This window comes from Phalacrocorax aristotelis, chromosome 8, assembly GCF_949628215.1.
Source record: "Phalacrocorax aristotelis chromosome 8, bGulAri2.1, whole genome shotgun sequence".
Lineage (NCBI taxonomy): Eukaryota > Metazoa > Chordata > Aves > Suliformes > Phalacrocoracidae > Phalacrocorax > Phalacrocorax aristotelis.
This window is the reverse complement of record NC_134283.1, coordinates 38,301,108-38,326,393: the sequence shown is the minus strand read 5'-3', so window position 1 is coordinate 38,326,393 and position 25,286 is coordinate 38,301,108. Positions and strand designations below refer to the sequence as shown.

Here is a 25,286-nt window from a genome sequence, read left to right as displayed (position 1 = left end):
GCCAGGCAGTTCGGCTCCACCATTCAGGACTGGCTCCCAATGGGCTTTCCTGCCTGGTTCCTCCTCCTCTGGTACCCCGTGATGCCCATCAGAGCCCAGGCTGCTCGGTGCTTGTGCCTGGTGCTGAAGTCGATGTGGCTGCAAAAGTGGAAAGGAAAGCATCGTGGTAGGATGCCTGGTGCACTCAAAAGTTGGGGGGCAAAAGCCTGAACTCTTGCACACAAAATAACAAGAAGCTTTAACTTCTCTTCTTGCTGTTTCTCAGGTCCCTAGCTATCCCAGGAGGAGAACCGCACTCATCGGATCCATACATATCCATGCAGCGCACAGATCCTACCGTGCTGCTTGGCAGAGAAACACTGGGCAGCAATGTAATTGTGCTGTGGCTCAGGGTGAGATTCAAAGAGCAAAGCCCAGGGATTTGCTTTGACTGCAGAGGGGTAAAACAATATTTAAATAACTGCCAGCCACTGAAAGGAGCAGGAGTCTCATGGGAAAAGACAGAATTTGTGGCCGTGCGTGGCCGATGGTTTTTATCGTGAACATACAACCTGCAAAGGGAGTGAACAAAGCTGCTGGGAGCTGCCTCTGATTTAGTATTTCATAACTTTGGTGGTTGACTCCAAGCATTTTGGCTGTTAATTATCCTTAGGTGCCTAGAGGAAAATATCCCAGCAATTCCACCTGTAAATCTTATTGATTCTCACCTTGAGTCTTTGGGAGCTTTTAGGGCACCTGCACAAGCTGCCACTCTTTGAATTAATTGAGCTCTGGTGCCTTCCCGTACATTAGGCACGAAGCAGAAAGATGTATGTCCCCAGCCAGCCCTGGCACAAGGTGCTGATGGCAGAGAAACACAGACTCCTGGGACTCACAGCACATGGTCAGCATGCTTTGTTTCTCGGTGGGGGTGGCACGTCCCCAGCTGGCCTGACCCAGGGGCCTCCATGCCTGCTGTGGGCAGCCAGGACCTGAGAGGGATGCAGGACATTTCCTCTGAAGCATGAAGAGCTTAAAGCATTTTGAAGAAGGATGCTACAGCATTTATCTCTCATTCCTCTTTGTACAAGTGTCTGAAATATTTTTGCTGACATTTCTGCTGGCAGAGGGGTGGCATGGACGGTAAATATCCATCAAGCAAAATATCAGCCTTGTGGTCAACTTATGCCATGTGTTCATAAGCACCTGGAAAATGAAATGGCTTAGCGGACATGTTAAGCAGCCAAGGGCTAATGTATCTACAGCCAAATATACAAGGTAGGAAATTCTGGTCTAGAGGAGGTGTTGCTGTCTATAACCAATGTCATCTATAACTAGGAAATGGGGGGGGGTGTCAGAATTTTTCTTGAGCAGACAAGGTTATCTATTGGCTTTGAGAGAGTCCTACAAGAACTGTAGCTTTTGGATGAAAAAATTGTGATGATAAAAGCAGTTATGTATCATTGGATATTCCCCCCCCCCCCCAGTCTTTTATTAAAAACATGCAAAAACTGGCATAGCGGACTTCAGATTTTTAATTATGGGATACTTACTCTCATTTAAGTCTGACATCCTGATGCCAGGAAAATCCATGTCGTGCACTCTCAACACAGACATGTTTGCCACACCACTTCCCAGAGGGCAGAAGATGGGTGGAAGCAGCAAGGGGCCAGCAGCTCCACAGAGCTGCTAGGAGCTGGTTTCTACCCCATGCGTGGCATGAGTGGCCTCAGCAGCACAGTGCCTGCACTGGCTGCAACATCAAACTGCCAAGCCTGAGCCCGAGCCCCTGGGCCGTGGAATCCTGCTAAGTGAAAGCACTTTTTAATGGGGATGTAATGGAACTCGTTAGTGTCTGCTGTTTTATTACAAGGGTTGAAAATTACTTATTAGTGTGAATGCGTTCACTCTTCATGCTGATCCTTCATATGCTTTGCTAGAAGGGTCCAAGCACATTTACCTCAGAGCCAGGCAGTATCTTCCATCTCTCTGGGTCACATGGCTGCAGATAGAAAACATCTACAGGACTGTCCATGAACACTCAGTGTTTTCTCATCCCCTTGCCCTGGCAGGAGAAGTAAAGAGTTTTCCGCTCTGGCTGCATGTCATGCTTTTTGTGCATGGCCCCCCTCCCCAGAGAAGGCATATGAGCTCTGGGGTTAAAAACCCTGAGCAAGGAGAGGTTAAAAGCTGGGTTAAGGAAGGAGATGTTGCGGGAGGTGTCTCCAGCAGAAACCTGCAGGAACAGGCGCTTTCTTCTGGTTCTGAGATAAAGCGGGTTGAAATTCCAGTACTTGGGGTAGTAGAATAAAAGGTTTGGGGTATTATTTTAAAAACACTTGAGTCCTTTGTGATGGCTACAATGTACCACGAATAGGTGTCTGCTGGGGTTGGGAGGTACCTGCCATGGCAGCGTGACAGGGGCTTGCTGGCAGCCTGCCCTCGGCCCCAGTCACTGCTGGGGCTGCAAACTGGGACTGGCATTTGGGCTTCCCCCAGTGTGGGAAAGAACCTGATCCAGAATGAAATCGTTGGGTTAGAGTTTCCTGATGAGGATCCTTAGGGCAAGCTGGATATTTTTCAATGGGAAACTGTCAGGTTTTCTGAAACTGAAAATTCCCAGTTAGACCTTAGGGTTGTAACTGGTGGCCTTGAGACCTGGGAATGGTTCTGCACCAGCGTGATGTTTCTCTTACAGGAAAAAGCTCTGGGTGCCCTTTGAAAAGTTTTTTCCCCTGTGGATGCCAGAGGTAGCCCTGCAATTTGGTTGGCCACGCTGCATTTGCAAGTCCCTCAAGAGCAGGGCTGCTGCGCACCCCTCTGGGGCAGCTGGGTTTGCTGGAGCGCAGGGCTGCTGCAGGAACATTTGCCCAACCTTGAGTACATCGTCCCTGACAGTGTTTCTGCCTGGCAGGGTTCACGGAGCAGTAACGACTACGTGAATAAGGTAAAGCATATGGCTCAGGATAGGAAGTTTGGGCTTTTCTTTGCAAAATCTCCTTTCCCTTTCGCAAAACATTAAGGGTGCCTAAGCCTTAATATTCTACCAACCGTGCATAAAGCTTGGGCTTGCACCTACTCCTCACCAGGGAACAGCGTGTCCAGTACTGGCCGGCAGTGAGCACTGCTGGTCCGAAGGTGCTGGGGAATAAGAAGATTCCCTTTGGAAATGCAGTCCTGGTCCAAGTTGCCCATGAGATCAGTGCAGCCCACTGATGCAGGGAAATGAGATTTGGCCAAGAGTGCACTGCAGCTGCCGATGGGCATTCGGTCCTCAGGACCAGGCTAGAGCAAAAGTAAAACTGCTGGAAATGTGTGTAACGCTGCTCCACTGTCCCCAGTGCCTGGCAGGCTCTGCTACTTGCTGATGTAGCTGCTGTCATTGTAAGACTTCTGTTGCCTAGCTGGGCTCAGCTCTGGTTTTTACGTTGCTGCTGTAGGGAATGAGAGTGAAAAAATGGTTTCCCCCCCCCCCCCTTTTTTTTTAGCGTTAGTTATTTATAAACACAACTCACTTGGGAGAATAATACTCCAGGTTTGGCCACAAATGCCCCAGGGGTATAAGTACCTCCTTAAATACCAGTCAGTTCAGAAACTGTTATCACAAAGGTGTTTGTTAAAGTACGTTAGCTGAAAGGTTGAATGCATCGGTAGCTCTGCCATGCCGCTGGCTTGGTAGCATCCTGGTCTGGGCTTTCTGAGGACTAGGGGGAAAATGCATTGGGTGAAGTGCAACAGCTCAGCCTGCTCTACTTGGGTCACAACATGGTGCTCATGTGAACAGAGACAAAATTAGACAAGTGGAAACAGGAAGGGGCTGGGTTACTACCCAGACAGGATGGTGGAGGTAAGGGGTATTTCAGTCACTTCTGCTGCATTGTGCTTCCCCCCTACACACACCCCTCACTCCAGGCCACTGAATTAAAGTTGTTCCCAAAGGGAGGGTCAGGACCCCAGGCGAGGTCGCCAGCCTGGCAGAAATTAAACTGGGGGATATTCAGGGCCAGGAGAGACCCAAAGATGCTCAAAGAGGTTAACAGCCGCCATGGAAGCATCTTTAAACCTCCAGGACAGTGTCAAAGCAACCAGGCATCTGCGATAAATATGCAAGCCACGCTTCAGTCAGGGACAAATAAGTGAGTTGTTCTGCATGGAGCAAGGGAGGTGGGGAGCTCCTGCCCAAATCACTGCTCAGTAGAGGAGTTTCCCTGGAGACTGCTTCCTCGGAGCCTGCACAGCCAGCACAGGGCTGGGAGGCAGCACCCGGAGCTGCTTGGCATGGCCTGGGCAGGCATGGGGACGCATCTGGGATGAGGGATGAGGTGGAGAGGCAGGCTTGGGGATGATGGTTAGGTGCTTTTGTTGAATTTGGGGAAAGCAGAGCTGGATTTGTTCCCAGTGAATTGTGCCACAGAAATTCAACGACTTCTTAGCTGCTTCTCCGTGAATCCCCAGAGCCAAGGAGCCAAATGTCCCAGTGTTGTAGATGCTGAGCAGAGCAGAGGAAGATGGATCCGGAAGAGTTCAGGACACCGAGGGAGGAATGGGGTGTGTGGAGGTTGCTAGACACGGCTGGTGTGTTTGCACTAGGCAGAGACGGTGCACACTGAGCTTCCCTTCACATGACAGATGAGTGTTTAAGAGCCAACCAGCCAAGGTGATTTGTCCCCATGGCTGATGCAGAAAGGTTGCACGGACACTTCCCTTTCTCCTTCCCTGGCCCATGCATTTGTTTTCTAATATTTAAAACTATTTGGCCTGGCTGGCCATGGAGCAAGCGTGGAGGGTGACACTCGCCCAGCTCCCTCCTGCCTGGCAGCCCCGGAGTCAGTTTGGCTCTCAGCCACCGCAGGCTCCTTCCTGCTCACGTGGCAGGCAGGGTGGCATTCCGAAAGGACCGAGCGGCAGGAACGCTGGGGGACGGGACAGGGACCCCCCTGGGCTGCATGTCCCCTACCTGCAGCCACCTTCCTCAAACAGCAATGGGTTGTGCTCCCCATCCAAGAACCCACTCCTTAGAGAGGGTAAAGGTGCCACCTTGGCTGGTAAGGAAGGCAGCCCGCATTGATGGGAGTTGTGCAGCCCTTGAGCCGTGCTGGAGAGGAGTGAGGTGACCCCTTGACAAATACAGACTGGTCCGTATGGAGTACAGGACATGGCTCATGTTATTGCTACTCAGGTATCAGAGCATCCCCTCAGGACATTCAGCCAGGCAGCCAGGCCAGCAGCTGGCCCTTCTGGAGTTATGATCAACTTTATATAACTTCCTTTAGGGATTTGAAAGCCAGATTCTTAGATGTATTTGGGATGTGGCACACGCTGGCGATCCCCAAGGCTGCAGTACACAAGGGTGCCCTCTGAGCCAAGAGCTTGGTTCTGAGGGGTGCAGGGAGCCACAAAGGTCTCAGCGGAGCATCTCCAACAGCCTGAGACTCCCTCTGGGCATCCGCCAGCCGCTTGACGCTGTTGCCCTTCGAATGGGGTGCTGAGCTCATGTTTGTATGTCGCCCTCTTCTCCCTAACAGCTCCGCTGTGAAATCAGCTTTTCATCCTTCTCCACGCACTGCCAGCTGGGAGCTACACCTTCGGTGCCTTGTCATGCCATCGGGTCTCCTGCGGGGTTTGCACACCTGTCTCACTGGGGCTACGGGACATGCTGGGGCTTCCAGGCAAACCTTTGTACGGAGAAGCGGGCCGGCGTGCTCCTTGGTACAGAGAGAAGGCCAGGAAAGGCTTTCTATGAATAAAAAAAGGCAGCAATGAAGGGCCACTGTGAATTAGGCAGGTCGCGCTAAGTGATAGCAGCGGCGCAAGTTGCCTTTTAAATGTGTGTAATTTGTGTGCGCTTATGGACAGGGTTTGGCCTCTCTGGCCTGCCGGCTGTAAGAATTAGGGGACAAATGCTGAGGACGACGGTGACCATGATGAGCAAGCGACATACCGTCAGCTGAAGGTTAATCCGGTGTTTTAACCTTCTCTCATGGAAGCCTGCGGGCTTTGCTGGGCCCAGGGCAGAGAAGGGGGTTTCCTCGGGGTTGCTTCCCCAGGACACGCACCAAGGCCCTTCCCGCACCTTCCACTGGAGACGAAACCATGCGGTCTGTTATCCCCGGCCGTGGGTACCAGAGACCATCCCTGTCCCTCGGCTCCGGGTTGAGGCGCGGAGCAAAACCCCCGCGGCAGCCGCCGCTCTCCGGTTCGCACCCGGTTGGAGGCGCCCCACTGCCAACCCCCCCAACTTATGTTTCACGCAACAGCGTGTCGCTGCCGCCGTGGGGTCTCCGAAACTGGCGGCAGCACCCCCGAACCGGCGGGGCCGGGGTGCAGCCCGGCGGCGGGGCTCGCCCTCAGCGCGGAGGGAGGGAGGGGGAGGGGGTCGGCACCACCCCCCCCCCCCCCCCGCGGCGCGGTCCCTTTAAGCGGCCCCCCTCCCCACCCCGCGCGGCCGGGCGTTGCATCAGGCACGTGCGCGCCGCCGGCCGGCCCGCGGGGGCGCGCCCCTCCCCGCCCCGCCCCTCCCCTCCCCTCGCCGGCTGCGCGCACGGGCGGGCGGGCCGGCGCGGTGCGCGCCCCCGCGGCAGTCGCGTGGTCCCCGCGCGTCTCCATATTGCGGCGGACGGTTACCGGGGGGGGGGGGGCGGGGGGACGGCGGGGCTCGGGGGGCGCCGCTGCTGTGCGAGGGGGAGTTCCCCGGCGTGGGCGGGGGCGCGCAGATGGCGACGCAGGTGGAGGCGCTGCTGCCCGGCGCCCCGCTGCTGCCCGCCGAGGAGCGCGCCCTGGTGCTGAAGCCGCCGCAGGACGGCGGCCGGGAGAAGGGCGAACCGCCCATGGGCCCCGACGGCGGCCCCGCGGCGCCGCGGCCGCCCAGCGCGAAGCAGCAGAAGGAGGAGAGCAACAACCAGGAGAAGGAGAGCCTGCTGCGGGCGGGCGGCGAGGCGGAGGAGGGCTGCGAGGCGGGAGGCGCCGGGCGCCGGGAGTTCATCGAGGCCCCGCCGCCCAAGGTGAATCCCTGGACGAAGAACGCGCCCGCCGCCGCGCCGGCGGTGAACGGGCAGTCGCCTCCAGGTGGGTGCCGGGGGTGGCAGTGGTTGCGGCGGGTGGGTGTGGGGGTTGCACCGCCGACCGCGCCCCGACCGGCCGCGCCATGCGGCACGGCGTGGGGAGGGCCCTGCGGCCTGCCGGGGAGCGGGGCCGCGGCGGCGGGCGGGCAGCGGGGGTGCGGGTGGTGCGAGGCTCTGGGGGTGTGTGTGGGGGGCGCTGCCGGGGGTAGGAAGCGGCGGTGCCGTTCGTGGCCATGAGGCGGGGAGCGCGTGTGCGGGGGAGGGGAGCGCGGCCCGGGCAGCGGCCATGAGGAGGAGGCGGCGGCGGCGTGGGGGGAGCGGTGGGTGCTGAAGGCCCGGCGCGGCGGGCCCCTGTCGCTCAGCGGCCGCAGGAGCCGGGCCGCGGTGCTCGGCGGCCGCAGCGCTCGGTGTCCGGGCCCCGTGTCGGCGGGCACGCCGCGGCCGCCCCGCTCCAGCTCCCCCCCCCCCCCCCACTCCCAGCATTCCGCCGCAGCGCAGCGCAGGCAACGTGGTCGCTTCCCCCCGGGCGCCGCCAGCCCGCGGCTTCCCCCGGGAGGGCGGCCCGGCTACCCCCGGGGCGTGTGACTGTGTGCGGGGGGACGCGGCCCGGCCCCGGTCGCGGTCCCGTCCCGCGGCCTGGCGCTGCCCACGTGTGCGGCGGCGGCTCCCCCGTCGCGCAGGCCGCGGCCGCCTTTCTCTGCCGACTCATGGCGGCGGGGCCGGGGGCTGCGGCCGAGCGCGGCTCTGCCCTCGCACGCCTGCAGCCGCGGACGGAGGCTGTCAGCAGCGAGGCGTCCGCGGCCCCCGCGGGGTGTCCCCCCAAAACTGGGTCGCGTGGGGAAGCAGAGGGGCAGCCCCCAGCGGCAGGGAGGGGGTGACGCTGTCCAAATCGCGGCTGTGACCCGCTGCTGTCGTCAGCAAAGGCTGAAATTGCCGAACACCATTTCCACGGGAGCTGGGGTAGGTGCTGCTTCTACCAGGAGGGTACCGCTCATAATACCTGCTTCAAGTGAGTCGGTGCTGAGAGGAAGACGCAGAAGTTTTCACTAAGCATCTTCTTTGGGAAAGACTTAATTTTTCCAGCCTGCCTCTATTCACTCTAAAATCACGCTGTTAGATATGACATCAGATTCCCTATTGCTGTATGTGCTGGTGTTTTGCAAGAACTGTTACTGCTTAGCCTGACGATTTATCAGAGGTATTGATCTTTGGAAGACGGACAGCTCTGCAATTTCTACCTGGAAAGCTGTCATCTTAATGGGAACTATAGAGGAGAAGTTAGTCGTGCCAGGTAAAAGTCTGTGTTCTGACGGTTTGGTGGTTTGTCATTGTCCGTGCCAATGTGAGCAAAGCTTAACAAAATCCAGGACAGTGGTGTTGTCTGCGTTTGCCTCTTGCGCTATGACATAAAACTGATTGCATCGCTCCTTTGTGTGAAAGCTGCACTCCATCGCGCTGCCTTCCTATGTAACAGTCCCTAGAAATGAACCAAAAGATGCAAAAACAGAAGACCGAACATTCCTTTTTGAGGCTCACGTCTGAGGCGCGTCTGGATTCGTTACGTGGCCCATCACAAAGGTGGGTGACTCGTCAAAGTGAGCAGGCACGAGGCAGCCTGACCAACATAGGGATGGGGCCCTTGCAACTCCTGAGGTAATTTTTTTTGAGGGAGAGAGTATGTCAGTAGCGTGTCCACCATATGGTAGGGTAAGGCAGTAATGGAGTAATGCTGCAACACTTGGAATTTTCTTGGGCCTGGCACAATCGTCCCGGTATTCCCAAAGGCGTTTAAATAATGGAATTAGTTAGTGGTACATTTTGGGACGCTTGGCAGCAGCGGTGGCTCCTGCAGTGCCCTGGATGCTGCCACTTGGCTCTCCGCTCTTGGGGGATTGTTTCTTTTGCTGCCTGTTCGTTAGCAGAAGAGAAGATGTGTAAAATAAACACGTCTGGCAAATTCCCACGAGAGGCAGGCTGGCAGCTGACCCTGCCTGGTGGCCTTTCGCCCAAGTACCTTCTGGTAGTGTTTGTAGGCTCCTGTCCTGCCTTCGCTGCTTTGGATGGAGGATTCCTTTTGGCAGGCACTTAGAAAAAAAAAACTGGAGCATGAGTTTGTGCAAAAGACAGTGCCGGTGAGGTGAGTTGTCATGATGCAGGGACCTCCACGAGATTGCCTAAGGAGAGTCACTCCTTTATACACTTGAAGTGGATCGAGAGCTTTTAAACTCTGGGAAGTTACTGCTGGACATTTTTGGTTTTTCAGCAAAGCTTAGACAGCCATGGCCCCTGATCCAGCAGTGTTCCCAGAGCAGTGCTTGTGTGCTGGAGATATTAAATGTTTCCAGCCCTGATGCTGGCAGAGGTGGTGAGGAGGCCAGTAAGGACAGCTCTGTAAAGATAAAGAGATCCCTCTATGACTTGTTCTACAGGCTTTGAAAGCCCTAATTTTTTATAATGGTTATATTAATTACAGGCCCGTAGAGCAGATTTAATGGACAAGACCTGCTCCTTAGGTGTTCGCCCATACTGTAATGGTCTGTGTTGGAATGAATGCTTCTAAAAGTAAAGGGACTGAGCTCTGGCCCAGAGAAAACAGAGCCACCTTCAAGATCTTTGTGAGTTTCTGCTGTCTCTGTCAGAATATGGATAGGGAAGAGTGTAACAAATCCACCTCTGCTTGTTTAGGGCTGTCTGACTTGCTGCAGCTGTGAAAGTTTAATGCATTGGGGGGCTGATGTAGGTAGGGACTGAAGAACAGCATCACTTTTTGACGGGTTAGGATTCGTCTTCAGAAATTGGTGTCTTGCTACGTGCTGCAGCATTTTTACGCTCAAGGTTGGCAGTGAGGTCTGTAGCAGGGTGTTTGAGTAAATGTTTCTGTTTTTTCAGGAAGGAGGACTATGGAGGCAAAGCCTCTCCTTGCTTCTTAACCCCTCCTCCCTAAAGCACAACAGCGTGGCAGTAAGTGGAGCAACCATTAGATCGAGTTAGACAACGACGATACTGCTGATGCTGTAAGCGAGGCTGAGGCTCAGCTGGAGTAGCACACCAAAAAATCCTCCCTGGTGCTTCGGCAAGATGTGTGTTACGTTTCTTTCTATTCGTTTGCTTTTCATACTAGGGGTACAAGAGAGCAGAGGAGGATCCTTTTGAGTGCTGAGAGAATGCACGGTCCTGTCCTATGTGGCAAGCCTTGTATTTGACACTGCCTAGTGCTTGTGAGGGACGCTGGCAGAGCTGGTAATGATGCCTCATTTTTACTCTCTAATGATCCGGTAGCGAGGTCTGTGTGACTGTCCCCTCGTTATTATACGTTCTCTTCTTATCATGTAAATAAATGCGGCCAGCAGCCTGACTGGTGAATGCATGATGGTAGTGTGTGTGTCTGCAGTAGCGAAGGAAACATTTTCTGGCAAAAACAGCTTTGCACTTTTGGCTATAAACCAAATTCAAAGTATTTTCTCAAATTCTTCTACAGAGGAGAAATACGGCTTGCAGTTAAGACAGCTCGACCTTCTGGAACATGTTGTTCTCCTCTGCTGTGCCCTGCACCAGGGCCGGTGCTGATGCAAGCATTGGTGCAGACAGGTGTTAACAGCACCCTATTTTGAAAACTTGCTGGATTTATTTCAAGAAATGTTGCATCAAGGCATTTGGCACTTTTAATTTTTAAAGCCATTTACATCCTGGAAGCAAGAACACGCAGGTTTTAATGACTGCCACTGTAACTGCCAAGCATTGCCCGCACTGACTTTTATGCCAGTTTTCATTCTGGTTGCAAACGCTCAGCCAGGAGAAAGCGGCATATTTCCTAGTGGAGATGCAGGAGATGTTTTAATTTCTTGAGTAGAGTTCCTTGCTTGCCGTTTGGCAAATGTGCTGGGCGGATAAGCAGTACTTTCCAGAAGGCACACCTTAGCTGCTAGCAGCAAGCACCGGAGGTTAGCTGACTATTGTTCAGAGAGAGTGTGTTGCTTTATGCCAGAGCAGAGGCTGGGTTGGGTTGGCTACCGGTACTGAGAAGGCAGGGGAAGATTCATTAGCTTCTCACCCCTCGCTGACTAACTCCCCATAGGGCTTTCCTTGAAACCAGGCTCCAGTACGGGAGATAAGATGCATGGGAAGCTTATTTTACCTTTGGCATTTCTTTGCATTCAGAGTAGATGTGAGCATCTGCCTGCTTCGGTATCCAGCTCTGTAGCACTGCACACACCTATTTCCAAAGTATTGGGCAATTCTCACTCTGTCGTGGCATGTATTTGTGGAGCTCTCCTGCCTGTTTGTTGCAACAGAGGTGCTATCGCAGCAGAAGTCCTCCCCGCTCCACCGCCCCAAGTTTCCTCTCTGAAATACTGTTCTGTCCTGATCCCACAATTCGTGTTTGAGTAACTTTTCCCATCTTGTCAGGGAGGATGAGGGTAACTGGAATTTGCTGCTCCAAAAAAAGGTAAAGGTTAGTGTTCTCCCTCCCCCGCATACCTTTGCTCTTCAGCTTTGTGCTGGACCTTTGCCCTGTTCTGCACTGTTTGTTTCGGGAAGGCTGGGGAATGCGGCTCAGCTCCTGAGAGCTGACTCGCTGGCCCTGGTTGCCGGGCTTCGGCCCTTGCTTCTGTCATGACCTCTGGTTCCAGATTGCCAGGTCCGAGGTGTCACTGGAGGATTCTCACCCACCACCTCCTTACCCTGACAAGTCATCTTTTCAGCTGTTTGTTGTCTGTGGTACCATGGGGGTTTGCACTGGGATTGCATCTGGGATCACTGGCTTGGGTAGCGGAAGGACAAACTTGGGTCAGATGTGAAGAGAAATCAAGTGCGAAAAGCAGGGCTGGGAATGGGGGCACTGGGGCTGCAATGCTCTACTCTCCCTTCTAAATTATGACACCTGAGCCTTTTGCTGTGCTCAAATAGTATGAAATTATCCTCAGGGGTATGCCAGATGCCAACTTGGATAAAGTTAGGTTGCTCTTTGCATACTTGAAACTACTTGGTAATGAATCTCCAACACCACCTCAGTGGTAGTGCTTGTTTGGCTAAATAAGGAATGGGCATTTCAGTAGAAAGCTGTGCTGTCTAGACCAGGTTGGATGTTTCAGTCCTTACTACAGCTGCAAACAGCAAGGGTTTAAAAAAAAAAAAATCATCTGAATCAAAATTTAAATACACTTGAATGCTGCCAGAGGAGTGTGGTGTCCTTTAGGGTAATGCATCTCTCAGGAGCTCTGCTCCCATCTCAGTAACCAGGTAAACAGAGGCACGGTGGCCTTGCTGTAGATCAGGCACATAACTGATAGGACAGCTGGGAAGGCTTTTTGCTGTGCTTTTCTCTGAAGTCCAGGTGGGAGCGGTGAGCTTTGTTCATTCACAACCACGATATGCATTTACATTATGGTCTTTAAAATTTTCTTTATCCTCTGGTTGTTTTGGTGTTGGAACCTTTGCTGACTTCCTGCCAAGGGCTTAAGTGTCACACTGCTGGCTCTGTCAAATCCCTGGCTTGCTGTCCACACAGAGAGCTTGGGAAAAGAGGTGGTGCAACCTTGATGATACCTGCTGGGCTCTCTCCTGGTGGTATTGCTATCTAGGTGGACCTTTGCATGGGCAAGAAGTTGTCTCCTGGGTTTGGGTAGAGCTGTGGGTACTCTGCATCTGGCATGGCCAGCTCTGCATTTTTTACTCTCCTTGCTTGACCGGGCTTCAGTTCCAAACTTTTTCTACATGTCCGAGCCCTTGTCAGTGATCTCTGAGGGGAGTTGTGAGATTTTTCTCCTTGCATTGAAATAACTGGCTAATCTGAACATCTAGTAGCAAATGATGCAGCTGCATGACTTGAGCAGGTCAGAGGAGAGGTAAAAGAAAGGCTTTGAAGAATTTAATGCAGTGTTGTGAGAACGTAAAGCAGCTACTTGTGTATTTAGGCAACAATAACTGGTGACGAGAACAAATAGGAACTGAATTTGGCCTTGAATAAATCAATTACCAGACTACTTTGTGGGGAGAGTCCCAGGTCAGGGTCTCTCTGGATTGCTTGGTTGAAAGGAGGAGTGGGGTGTGCCTGTGAAGGTCCTGCAGCTGTGGAGTCAAAACTGGCACGAGGCGTTTGGTGAAAATAGGTTTGGTGACTGCAATTCTGATATGGTGCAAAGTACATGTGGGGTTTTTTTTTGGGAAGGTTTGTGGGAATGGTGGTCGAGTGAAGTGTCAACATGTTTCTAAACAGAGGCTCATCCTGTAATTGCAGGTTCCCAGAAGATCCTCCTAACTGAACTTTCCTCTATCGGAGTATACCTTTGTGCTACAGTTTGGGGGGCTTCTGTGGGCAGGCCTGGGTGGATTGCCTTTTCTGAGAAAATTGGCACATGATGCGTTGCAGCTTTGCTGGTTTCATTATTGCACCGGATTGCTGGTACTGGTTTTGCTGCTGGAGCCATCCTTTGCAAGTCACCCAGCCCAGCTTTGGTGTGACGCTTGCTATGGATTTTGCTAGGATCAAGAGCTCTTCCTCCAGCATTACAGCTACGTGCGCTGGGGGATATTCTGCTGGGACATGCAAGGAGAAAGGGCTGTAACTGGCTGATCTAATACATGCATTATCAGTGGTTTACCTTCAGTGTCCTTATGGTCTGGAGCAAAGCTGACTTAGCAGCAGCTTGCCTCGACACCTCCACGTGTTGCAGTGCTGTACGGGAATGCGCAGTGGGCAGCTGGCTTCAGTACTCCGTGGTGTTTGTGATTTTTTTGTTTTGTTTTGTTTGTTTTGAGTCATCCTGTTCCTTTACATGGTCACAAGTCGGAAGGATTGGTAGAGATCTCTGCTGCAGATAGCTTGGCACTGATGGTGTGTGGGAGGTGGCCATGGTGGCCCTGGCTGGGTTGGATACTCTGGCATGATGGCTCAGGTGGAAGCCTCCATTTGCTTTAGAAATGGCCAGTGGAGGTGGCTGTTGCTGTGACTGAGGTCTGTCAGTGCTGTTCAGTCTGGTTCTGATGGCGCTCAGAGGTGACACAGGCACCCTTTCTTCTCTTGATCCAGAAAATGGCACTCTGGTTCCATCCGGAGCATGCATGGCACGCACAGCGTGCTGGCGGGTGCAGCTTGCCCCGACCTGCGCCCCTGGGGAAGCACATTCACTTCCTGCTCAGCACCCCTTGAAGTGGCTGGAAATGGGTCTGCAACCTACTTTAGGAGGCAGAGCTGGCCCGTGACCTTGCCACATGCCCGCAGGTGCTTCTCTGTGTTCTTGACTTGCTTCCCAGAGTGGCCCTGGCCTCTGATGCAGCATGGGGGAGGCATCCCTGCCCCACAAGGAAGGTGGTGGAGGGGAAGCATCTCCGGTGCTCCACAGTGTTACTTGTTGGGTCTCTGGCAGGCTCTGCAGAGACCCCTTGGTGATGGGGTGAGAGTGATAGCCAGGGGGGTGCTGGGGAGAAATGGGGGCTCGGATGGGCCTCGTGAACCTCACGTGTCCTTGCCACAGGAGCCAGAGTTAAACCGTGATTGGAAAGCTGGGCAGGGGGGTGGAAATGTGCTGCGTGTCCTTCCCACTGGTCACTGGTGCAGCCGAGGGGCTGTGTAAGCCTGGGGGGCTGGCACACACGTGGGAGTCTGGCGCTGCTCCGCTGTTCCCTGCACAGGTACGGGGGTGCAGCCCCAGAGGCTTGGGGGGTGGTGGGAGGAAGCAGAGTCGTCCCGAGCGCTTTGCTGAGCACGTTTTTCCAGCTGAACGACAGCGTGCGCCGTGCTCCTGCAGAGTGACTCTGCAGTCTGCAGGGCATGGCTGCGTGCTGGAAGGGATCTGCCAGTGAGAGGGAGGACGCGGGGGGGCTGCTTATCTCTTCTCCTTTCCTGGTAGTCATTTGACTTCTTTGACTTGCCTGCCGGATGCATGCTTGGAGAGAGCAGATGATTTTCAGGGCTAGATAAATTAGGTTTTAAGAAGTCTGAAACACTGAGAAGAGAGGTGAGTTTTTTCTGACTAAAAATGTGGGGAAGCAAGTATGAAATTGGAAAAGCCACAAAAATGAGGAAAGGGTAGAGTTTTCTTGATGGGAAAGTAAGAGGAAAAGGTGTGTGGGGAGGCTGGTGTCTTACTTGCCTGGTAACTTGGAGGTGCCAGAAGGTGGATATGTTGCTAAATACTTAGCACTCTCTCCAAGCAGATTATTTGTAATATATATCCAGCCTTCACACTAAATTAACCCTACTTTTTTTTTTTTTTAATTTATAACTGTTCTTTTGAAAGCCTCTGGTCAGCGGTGCAAATGAGTGATTATTAATTTACCAAATGTTAGTTACCAAACTATCTGGTTTGCGCACTTAGAGATGGTGAAACTAGCGATGGAATGAAATAGTGAGAACTTACAGTTAAGAAGCAACACTCGTATATTTGATAAGCCAACATTCCCTTCACTTCAGACTACAGGAATAATTTCTTCATATTCTCCAAGGTCAGATAGTCCATTTTTTGTATTAAATGTTGCAAAAGAAGCACTAAGTTTATTCCTGCAAGACACTTAGGATTCTCACTGCAAGAATTTTATACCTTTCCTGTAGCCCTTCCAAATAGTCTCAAACTCAGCATAGCTCAGGAGCATTGTCTGTTCATGTCAGCTCTCCTGGTCTCACAGAACAAGCCTACTGAAAATAAAGACTTGACCATAATAACAAACAGCAATGCCCTGGGCCTTATCTAGCACAAAAAGAGTTATTTAAAGGAGTGGATAAAGGACTGCACCCTACCTGTGTACCTCCAGGTGGGCTCTCGTCAGCAAGTTGGCAACAAGGCTGTGCAAGGGGACAAGTAAAGGAAAAAAAAGAGCAAAGAATTAAGTGTAGAGTGACACCAGCATGCATGATGCTGAGAACTTATGTGATTGTAGCAGCAGATATTGAAATGTGGAGAAATGCATCCCAAAAATGCTGTTGGGAGGTTTTACTCTGGCAGAAACAGAAGTGATAGGATATTTGTGTGCGAGATCCCACCCAGCAAGACAGAAAAGCAAATCACGGAGGTGTCTCCACCATGTGCTTGGATGACAAAGCATGAGACTGTGCTGGCTGTAATCATATTAAATTTCACTTCCCAACTCCCAGCTACACCTTGAGAGCTCAGGGGAATACCTAATATGATCTAACACATCTTCTGAGTGCTCAGAAATCCTCTGCCACTGCAGAGGGTCTTGCACTGAGCTGAACAAAAGGGGGACCAATTTCTTTTTACTTCCCCATTTCAGGTGAACTCTTCTAGCTCCCCTTTTTTAATCAGAAAATGGCAGATGTGACATTTGCATGCTGTGCAGGGAGGAATTTGCTGTAAGTGACCCATGTTTTTAAAATGCAAAATTTAACCTGTAAGTACAACTGCAGAGATGATTTGGAAGAGATGTGGCAGATTACAGACGGACAGCCCTCTTAACCATAGTTGGAGCTGAAATCTGAGTTGATCTAATTAACAGCAGAGAAGTGGTACCAAGCAAGGATGGGGTTTTGAGGGTGATTGGAAAAGCTGTATGTTTGATTAAAACCAACCAGATAGCCTGGACCGGAGGGCGGAACATCTGGGACTGTGAGTCTCATGATTTCTAATTCAGTTAAGAGATTTAATTATGTTGTCTTCACTGTGCTGTCTTGTGTATCCTAGAGACCCCCTGCTCGGCGCTCTGCCTGCAGCCCTAAGGTGGAGAGCGCCTTGCAATTTTCAGTTCCTGGGGTTTTCACATGGGTTTATGGCATCCCTGCCTGATGTTACAGGGCATACTGATACTGGTGCTTTTGAGCAGGTGGGGGCATCCTCTTTCATGGAGAGGCTGGATTTCTGGCTACGGTAATGGATTCTGCTCTGTAGGGAGAAGGATCTGAGTTGCCCGCTGCTTACTGAGCTGTCCTTAGGCAAAGCTTCTCTGTGGTGTCTGAGACTGCCTGCCCTTGATGTGTGTGCAGAAAAGCGTGTTGCAGCACAGCGTGCAATAACCCTGTCAGAGGAAAATGCCATCATGTGAATGTTTCCACGGTGTGGGATCTAGTTGGCTTCTGGGCCACACCAAAATTGTTCATGTGTTTCAACAAGAGTCCCTGAGACATGTTAATTTTGCTTGACCATGCCTGAAATTTTACTGCCTGTTCAATATCCAGTAGCTTGAAGGACGCTTTGGGGAGTGTGACTGATCATTGGGCCCAGACTCATGTAGGGTGGGTCTCCTGGAAGACTGGAGGCTTCCAGTGGTGTCACTTCAGGCTTATTGGTGATTAAAGGATGTGAAGCAGAGAGCTGGGTCACCAGCTGCTTCATGGGAACAGTAACCAAGCACCTTTAAGGTGCCTTGTACTTCCTCTGCAGCTTTTTGTTGTGTGTGTGAATAGGAGTCCTAGGACTCATGTTTGGAGCGTCAGCACTTTGCTGCTTCTGTTTTGGAGGCGAGGGGAGAAGGGGTTAATGGGAGAGAACACATAGTGTTTGTTCTCCCCAGTGCAAGCACTGATAAGTGGATGGGAGTAAAAACAGCCGTGACCTTACAGTTATTCCTCGTGTGCCTGCGCGTATGTGAGTGTTGGATTCGCAGGACTGTCTGTTTGGAGAGCTCTTGTGTTTCTTGTTTTTTTTTTCTGGTCAGGGTGACCAGATGCATTCCTCAGAACCCTGTTGGCATCTCTGGTGCTTGGAGAAGAGACCTGGACCCTCTTCCAAGTAGATCCCTGTAAGGTGTCTTTGCCAGGCACAGAGCTGGTCCCACTGGTGACCGCGTGTTCAGCCAGGTACAGCCGTGCTCAAGCAGCTCTGCTCCCCTTCTGTCCGGAAGAGACTGAACCTCAGCATTAAGGTACTAATTTAGTTTAGCTAATTTAGTGGTGTGAAGTTAAAGCTAGGGAGGTATCTCGGACAGATAATGCTTTGATTTTGGAGTAGGTGATTTTTTTTGTTTCCAGGGATGTTCCTCTTGCAGCTTGGTGGTGCTGGAAGTCTTCATCACTTCTCAAGTACATGAAGTTAGCACGGGCACCCCAGCTGAGCTTCACCAAAACTACAGTTGTTTATACACTGAAAATCTATTTCAAGCATTTGTTTCCATGTGGTTTGTGGAAAATCGATGTCAGAGTTCATACTGGCTGCAGCTCTTTAGCCATATGTGTGGGTGATGGGGGTGTCTGAGAAGGAACTTCGTCTCTTCTCTGGATGGAGAGCAGAAGAGCACTTACTGGGGTCCGGTGGTCTGGATACCCTTGCAGAGAAACAGATTTTGGAGACGATAACTGCTTCTGTAGCTGTTCGTCTTTTTCTTGCCCAGATCTTATTGGTGTCTTAGGACCCAACCAACATCAGGTTAGGGTTGATCCATCTGTCTCAAGCTTCTGCTCCTCTTTGAGGGGGTAAAGATACTTTTTATTACAGTAGCCGAGTGTTGTTATGAGGCATGGGAGGTGTTTGCCTGGACCTGGCAGCTGGGGAGGGTTTGGAAGATCTGGGTGGCTGAGAGCTGGACCCTCCCCAAGCCTGCTTGGCAGGTAGAGAAGGAGGGGAGCAGGAAGCAAGTGAGATCTCAGGAGGTACTTAATTGGCCATGCTAATCTTTTTGGGGTTTCTTGCTTTGCTACTTTTTCCTAGCAGACCTCACCCCCTTCTCTGCTGAGCGTTGCTTTGAAGAGGCCCATAACTGTCTTGGGAACCTGTGGAGGCACTGCCTTGGCCTCTGAGGGGGAGCCAGGTGATAGGGATTTGAGCTGAAATGTTGCCTGGGGACGGAGAAGAGATTCAAGCAGCATTGGTCTCTTTGCAGCAGACACTGGACTACATAATTTGGACCTTCTCCCTGCCTGCACTATTTGCACTGGGAGGATTGCCCGTCGTAGCCAGAGGAGCAGAACTGAATCATCCCTGCTGGGCGGCAGGTCAGGTTAGGAGGAGAGATCCCCAGCGATCCTGCTGTCTACCAGCATTTCCCTTCCCTGTCCCTCTCTTGGGAAGCCAGCACAACCCTGCAGCTTTCAAGCCGTTGCAACTGAGTTCTGGTCATGTCTTTGCTCCCAAGGTCCTATATGACCTTGGAGAGGTCATTTTTTTGCTGACATCTGAGTCTTTTGTCTGCAAAACGTGGATAATGATTTAGTTAAAACTTCACGGGTCGAAAGCCAGAACAGATCAGCTGGTGTCTTCCCGTAGCAGTGGCAGTGTGGATGAGCCCCGTGTCCCGCTGGGAGCGGCCGAGGAGCACGCTAGCATGTGTGCTTCTACCTGTGCGTGCAGAGGAGCAGCCCTCGCTCAGCACACCGGTACCAGTCGGTGTGCTTTGGTGACTGGCATGTGACATAAAGCACACTGGGTATCTTTCCCTCCAGTTTGGAGAGCAGAAGGGTAATTGCAGGGGAGAGGGGTGGCCAGTGGGGTGCAGGGAGCTGGTTCTTGCTGGCACTCAGCCTGAGGCCGTGCTGCCCCTCTCGGCAGTTACGCTGCGGGTTGCTGTGATAATGAGTCAGCGTTTCTCTTGTGTCAGGGCTAATGAGCTGCTCTACAGCCGCTGCCTCCCGGGCCCTGCTGGGACGAAGCAGTGTCCGTGGCTGAAAAGGGGCGCTGCTGGTGGGGGGCCTGGGGCCAGGCAGCGGGTGGTGGAGGAGGTCCCTTCCCAGCAATAGCTCCTGAGAAGGCAGGCTTCCTGTGAGGGCGTTTGGATTCAGCGCTGAAGTGTGGCTGGTGGAGTAGCCTCGTTGGCAGCGTGCTTCTGCAGCGAACGGGGCGAGCGGTGGAGGGGAGGAGCGGGCTTATAAATGGGGTAGCCTTTCTGGACTTGTCCCAGATACCTGAATAGCTGCAGTGGCCAGGTAGCCCCTGGGGAGGGGGTATGTGTGTGGACGCATCAGCTTTTCTCTTTAAATGCCCCATTTTAGCATACGGTCTCCTCCTGCGTATAAAAATACCATCAGGCAAAAATTGGGATTCTGTATCCATCCCCCAGCACCACCTAAAATAAGGATGACTGCCCTCAATTTAGTTATGCCTCCTGGGGTTTTTGTGCAGCAACTCTGGGTATTGGTGCTCAGAGCAAGCACCTCTGTACTGTGTCTGCACCCTCACGTGACACTCCTGAAAGGGATGCTCCGTGCCCGTCCCGACATCCTGCTGGCTGCAACATGCGCCCTTGACCTCCTCCTGCTTGCTCCTTCCTCCACCCGCCTTTGCTGATAACAGGGAGAGTCATGAAATGTGCTTTCTGCTGAGCTGTTGTAGGCTGCATGGATACAGAGCTGAGGAGGATGGTGAAGGGCTTGGCAAATACCTGGCTCTACAGAGACCAGCACTATGATGGAAAGATTGCTGGTTCCTGTGGCGATTTATAATCCTTCTGTTTAGATACTAAGTCTTTCTGGTTTTGGGCCCAGGCTGAGAAACAAAGTGTCTGCATGCAAGAAGGGGAAGGAAATACGAGACCATGGGGCCAAAATTTCATGGGTCTTCCTTGTTTGCATCGCAATATTGTTAGTTCTTGCTCTTTCCCATTTGGCTGCCTGGGGGCTATTTTGTATCGGCCCAGTCTGGCAGTCTGGGTTTGGCTGGGAGGTGTGGTGCAGGCAGGGGCAGAGCTGCCTGCTCCTACGTGGGGAGTGCCCACTGCCAGGCAAGTGGCCTGTTGGATGGTGGAGAGCTGCTGCAGAGCATCATCCTCCACAGCATCTGGCCTGCGTCAGGATACCTGGCATCAGGGTCCCTTGTGGGAGGGAAGCAGGTGGGAAAGCGGTGCTGTGGTGGGAGGAGTTGGTGGGGCTGGTTTGCTGGCTTCAGCTTTCCATCTTGGGATTTCGCTTGAGCAAAATCCCAGCCTGGTCTCAGTGCCTGGGGCCTTTGTGTTTGATTTTTAACCTTGGGAGTGCTGGGAAGGGAGCTGATCTGGACAGACGGGCTCAGTCCTGCAGTGTACTAGATGGGCTCCTTGGAGAGCAGCCTTAGGGGTTTATCTCTGCCCTGCCAGCCACACACACTTCTGCTTCCTTCCCCACCATGGCTTTCTCGGGAAAAGTAAGTGCTGCCTGATTTAAACTCCTCTTGGGCACCTCAGGTGCTGCCCTGAATTGGCAGGCTAATTTCTAATCTAGTTAACTTGTGCTTGCAAGGGAAATAGGCGTCCCAGAGGGTCGTTTTGCCTAGTGGTCCCTGACCAGCCTTGCCTCATACGTGTCCTCTCAGCAGCCCTATTTTTCAGAAGAGCAAGCCCTGCAGACTGATTGCTCTCTGCTTGCTCTCAGCAGTGGGGAAAGCTGCCTGCAAGCCCAGTGTTCTGGGTCTCTGCTCTGGAGAGCTTGGAATCAAATCAGCATTAATTGTAGGTGTGATGAGTTGTCTAGGAGAGACTGAGCTTGTCCAAGAGGCGTAGGACTGGAGGCAAGTGTCCTTCCTCATCAGGAGTTGCACTGGCAAACCACTCAAGGTGAATGTGAGTAATATCTGCTCCTGGCCATCATGTGTGGTCCTTGCTTTCTACTGACCTAAGAAACTGAAGAGTTTCCACTGCTTTCTCTAGCAAATGTAATGGCAAATCTGCCATTGAGTTATTGTGTCTAAGTTCAAGAAGCCAAGTGAACCGTGGTGCGCATCTCTAGAGCTGGCTGGGGCAGTGGGGGATATAGCGGTGAGCTGAGTGGAGGCCTTGAGGGAACCCAAGCTTGGAGTCATATCGGTGGCATGACTGACAGGAGATGTCCCTGAGGGGTCACCTGTAGTTGCTGCCTGATTTGGTAGCAGCTGTGGTTTCTAGGAGTGGGTAGCTTGGACCTCTTGTGGATGGCAGGTTGTGCAGATGTCTGGCCAGGCTGCGGCATGCATTCGATGAAGAGTTAGTTGGACAGCCTAGTAGGAATGCAAACCAGAGAACTGTACCTGGTGGCATCTAGCAAGGGGAATGGTTGCCAAGGCCCATAGTTCTTGGCTGCCACACAGGAATTCCTTTTCTCGGCTGCTGTATTATTTTATTATTATTATTATTATTAAAATTTTGGGTTTTGGTAATAGCTGTACAGCTAGCTGATCCAAACAGGTGGGATAAACATAAACCAGTGCTTCCACCTTGTTCCTCTGCAGAGAAGTTGTATGGGAGTTGCCCAAGTAAGGAAATGCAGAAATTGCCTTTTGTTTGGGACTTAGATCAAGTACAGGGTGTTTCCTCTCACTGTTGGAGGAGCCTGACCTTGCCACTAACCATCACAGAAATACAAGGTGTTTAGATGAGCCTGGGTGATTTGCTGGTGGAGGGTTGCAGTAGAACATGCCGTCTGCAAAGGATCCAGACTGGTGCTTGGAGGATTTTCTGGATATGTTGGTTTTTCCCTGAGACCATACCTTCGTCTTGGCCGCCACAGACCATAACTCTGCTTAATGTCGGAGGGAATTTTATTTTATTCCCTCCTGCCACCTTACTTGCTTCTGCTGCTCATACGTAGGATGAAAGCATCGCTGCCTGAGGATGCCTTGACCACTGTGCACTGTCAAAGGCAGAGAAATAGGAGCTCTTTGGTAGAGGCGTGTTTTTGCTGTTTCTGCATTGATTGAGCCCAGGCCAGAGAGCATTGCCCCGTCCAAGGGGTAGCCCTTTCTGCAATTCTTGTGACTTTTCAGCAGAATGTGTGTTTTGGGCAGCTGATAAGCAGGAGCCAGGGGCCTGCCCCTGTCCCAGGAGGACCTTGGCTTGCTGGTAGCCTCCCTTCCCCCTCTTAAGGGTTCCTTGAGGAAAGCATAGTGTATTGCTCTCTCAAAAGTGCTGTTTCTGTAGCTTCTTGGGGAGCCTGTATCAACAGGGTTTCTCCACACATGCTGTCCTGCATGCTCCTCAAAAAGCCGAAACATTCGTCTGGTCCATTCAGCTACTTCAGTGGACATCTTCCTCTCAGCCATAAATAGGGTCCATCAGGAGAAGGATCTGTACTTCTAACTGGAAAGAGCTTGCGGGGTGGGAAGGCTGAGTAATCTGCTTTGGGATCCGAAACTCTCCAGACTCCAGCAGCTATGTGCAATGGGCTGTGCTTGCTGGCAGAGCCACCTGAGATGGGAAGGCGAAGGTGTTCTCTTGGGGTGATGCGTGACGTGCTAAGGCACCGGGCGCCTGTTTGGGTGATGGGTGCATGCTTCTGGCTGCCCATTCTCTGGTACAGGTGCTGTGTTGGAGCCAGGCACAGCTGTTGATGTCCCTGTGGCTATGAAAACCAAGAAACATCATGAAAATGCTCACTTTGCTTTTTGCTTTGGCTGACACCTGCACTCCCCAGCTGGTCACCATGGTAGATGTTCTCTGTGCAGGTTTCCATTTGACAGTGCTGGCCAGGGGGAGCATCGGGGTGCCACTGACTAACTCATTGCGTGGGGCTTTGTATATCTCACGAGCTTTTTTTGATTACTCACTGCTGTCCGTTAAAAACCAATATGTAAGTTGTTTATGAGAGCAATATATTTAGGTAAACACTGTCCTCTTCAAAATCTTTCTCACAACAAGCAGTTGAACTGAGGTGGGTTCCAAGCTGGATTGATGTTTAACTTGGGATACTAAGAAAATACTTCCTCTGTTTAGCTAAAGCAAACAAATCAAGAGAGGAGGGACCTTTTAAATATGATTTGCACTCCAGCCACAACCAATACTGATCTTTGTCTTCTTTTTTTTTTTCTTTTATAGATATATTTCCAACTGATGGCCAGTCTGGTATGTATTAATTAAAAAGGGAGCTCTTCAAACTTCCCTCTTCCATGCCTTCCCTGCACTTCTCTTTCTGTAGAGTCAGCGCTAACCAGATTTAGAAGACTGGTACAGGAATATGCAACAGATGTTATTTAAAAAAACAAACAACAAAACAAAAAAAAACCAAACAAAAACCCCAAACAAACAAACAAAATCACAACCCAAACACCCAAAAACCCCAAAACAAAAAAAAGCCCCTCCAGTATTTGGCTGTTCCTGTATGGCAGTGACACGTTTTACGCTTTCCTGTAGTGATGACTACAACTGCAGGAAGGTTACTTTCCTCCCATTATGTTGTAGCATGGCAAATTTGGCTGCCCAGGGTGAAAGAATTTGGGAACTCATAGGTCTTGATCATAACATGTAACTGACAACATTAACATCTCATGATGCAAATGTAACTCGGAATTGCTGCTGTCAGCCTGTGTGTTAGTTCTTTACAGCTTGATGGGTCCATGAACCTGAAAATATATGTTTGAATTTGCAATACTCTGAAAAGATGCAGACTTCCCCCTTGGATTGTTTAGTCTGTGTGTTGCTGTTGAGTATTGCTGTTAATGACAACCAAATTACACACTGTGGTGCCATCAGTGAAAGACCAATGAAAACTTCCTGGCCCCAGTAATGTGTGCAGCCTTGCGAGGAGGGACCCTATAGAAACGGATTGGGCTCCTTCGGACCTTCAGAGGGAGGGGGGGCTACTCTGGGTGTGGGTCCCAAATCAGAAAGGGGATGTAATTTTGTAAAAGCAGGTATTGATGATCTCAATTCTTTCCTTTCTCAAACTGTCGGGAACTCTTCATCCAGGTTGATGTTGTTGAAGTGCCAAGACTGAAGGAAAGGTTTTATGTTCTACCCAGTGATACCAAGACCAGTCAGTAAGATCCTCTTGTCTGAGCTATAGTGCGTTGTGGAGATGTCCACAACTCCAGAACTGGGAATGGGGGTCAGTGCCTGGCTTGGCCTTGTGCAACTTCGGACATGTCACAATGTCCACCTCCTACCTGCATCTTTGTCTTTGCATGCGATCCCATTTCCCCAGTTCATGCAATAGCACGAGGATAAATTACTGCTGATTGCGGAGGCAGTGTGTGATCAAGGTTTGGAAGCTGGGGAATCCGCTCCATTGTCTTAGACCTGATTCCAGTAAAAATAACTCGGTGGTTTTGAGCGGTCTGGGTTAACGTTGGAGACAGTGCAATCTGACTTCATAAACTGAACAGATGTCTGGAAGTTGTGCAGCTGTACGTGTTTCCAGAGCTCTAGCCAGCTAATGAGGGCATGGTATATAACTAGATCAACTGGAGTGTTGCAGGAGATGCCTCTGTAGGTGTTGGAGAAGTAACCCAGGTAGTAACCCAATCCATTTGTAAGTCTCTCACGATTTTCTTGCTTTTAGAACATGTGTGAGAGTGAAATATTAAGACTGGTTTTGAAGGAGCAAACGTATGTTCCCATGTGTTGGGTTCATAAGAGGCTTTTCTCCACCCTGCTGAAGATCTGCCTTCATTGGATGTTGGGTTTTGTCTGCCTGTGCTACAG

General features: G+C 51.7%; 1 protein-coding gene across 6 annotated transcripts in view; it reads left to right on the top strand.

Annotated features, from left to right (window-relative positions):
• The first annotated feature begins 6,632 nt into the window (after positions 1–6,632).
• The window catches only part of LARP1 (La ribonucleoprotein 1, translational regulator), a 48,842-nt gene continuing 30,188 nt past the window's right edge, over positions 6,633–25,286 (top strand). For 2 of the 6 annotated variants that reach the window (XM_075102638.1, XM_075102636.1), the window contains exons 1-2: positions 6,634–7,044; positions 23,682–23,708. In XM_075102638.1, coding sequence (XP_074958739.1) covers positions 6,693–7,044; positions 23,682–23,708 — 379 coding nt within the window. In that variant the 5' untranslated portion in view covers positions 6,634–6,692. Of the gene's footprint in view, positions 7,045–17,585; positions 17,856–23,681; positions 23,709–25,286 lie in introns of those variants that run through there. The other 4 variants (XM_075102640.1, XM_075102639.1, XM_075102637.1 and 1 more) reach the window with 3 other exon arrangements.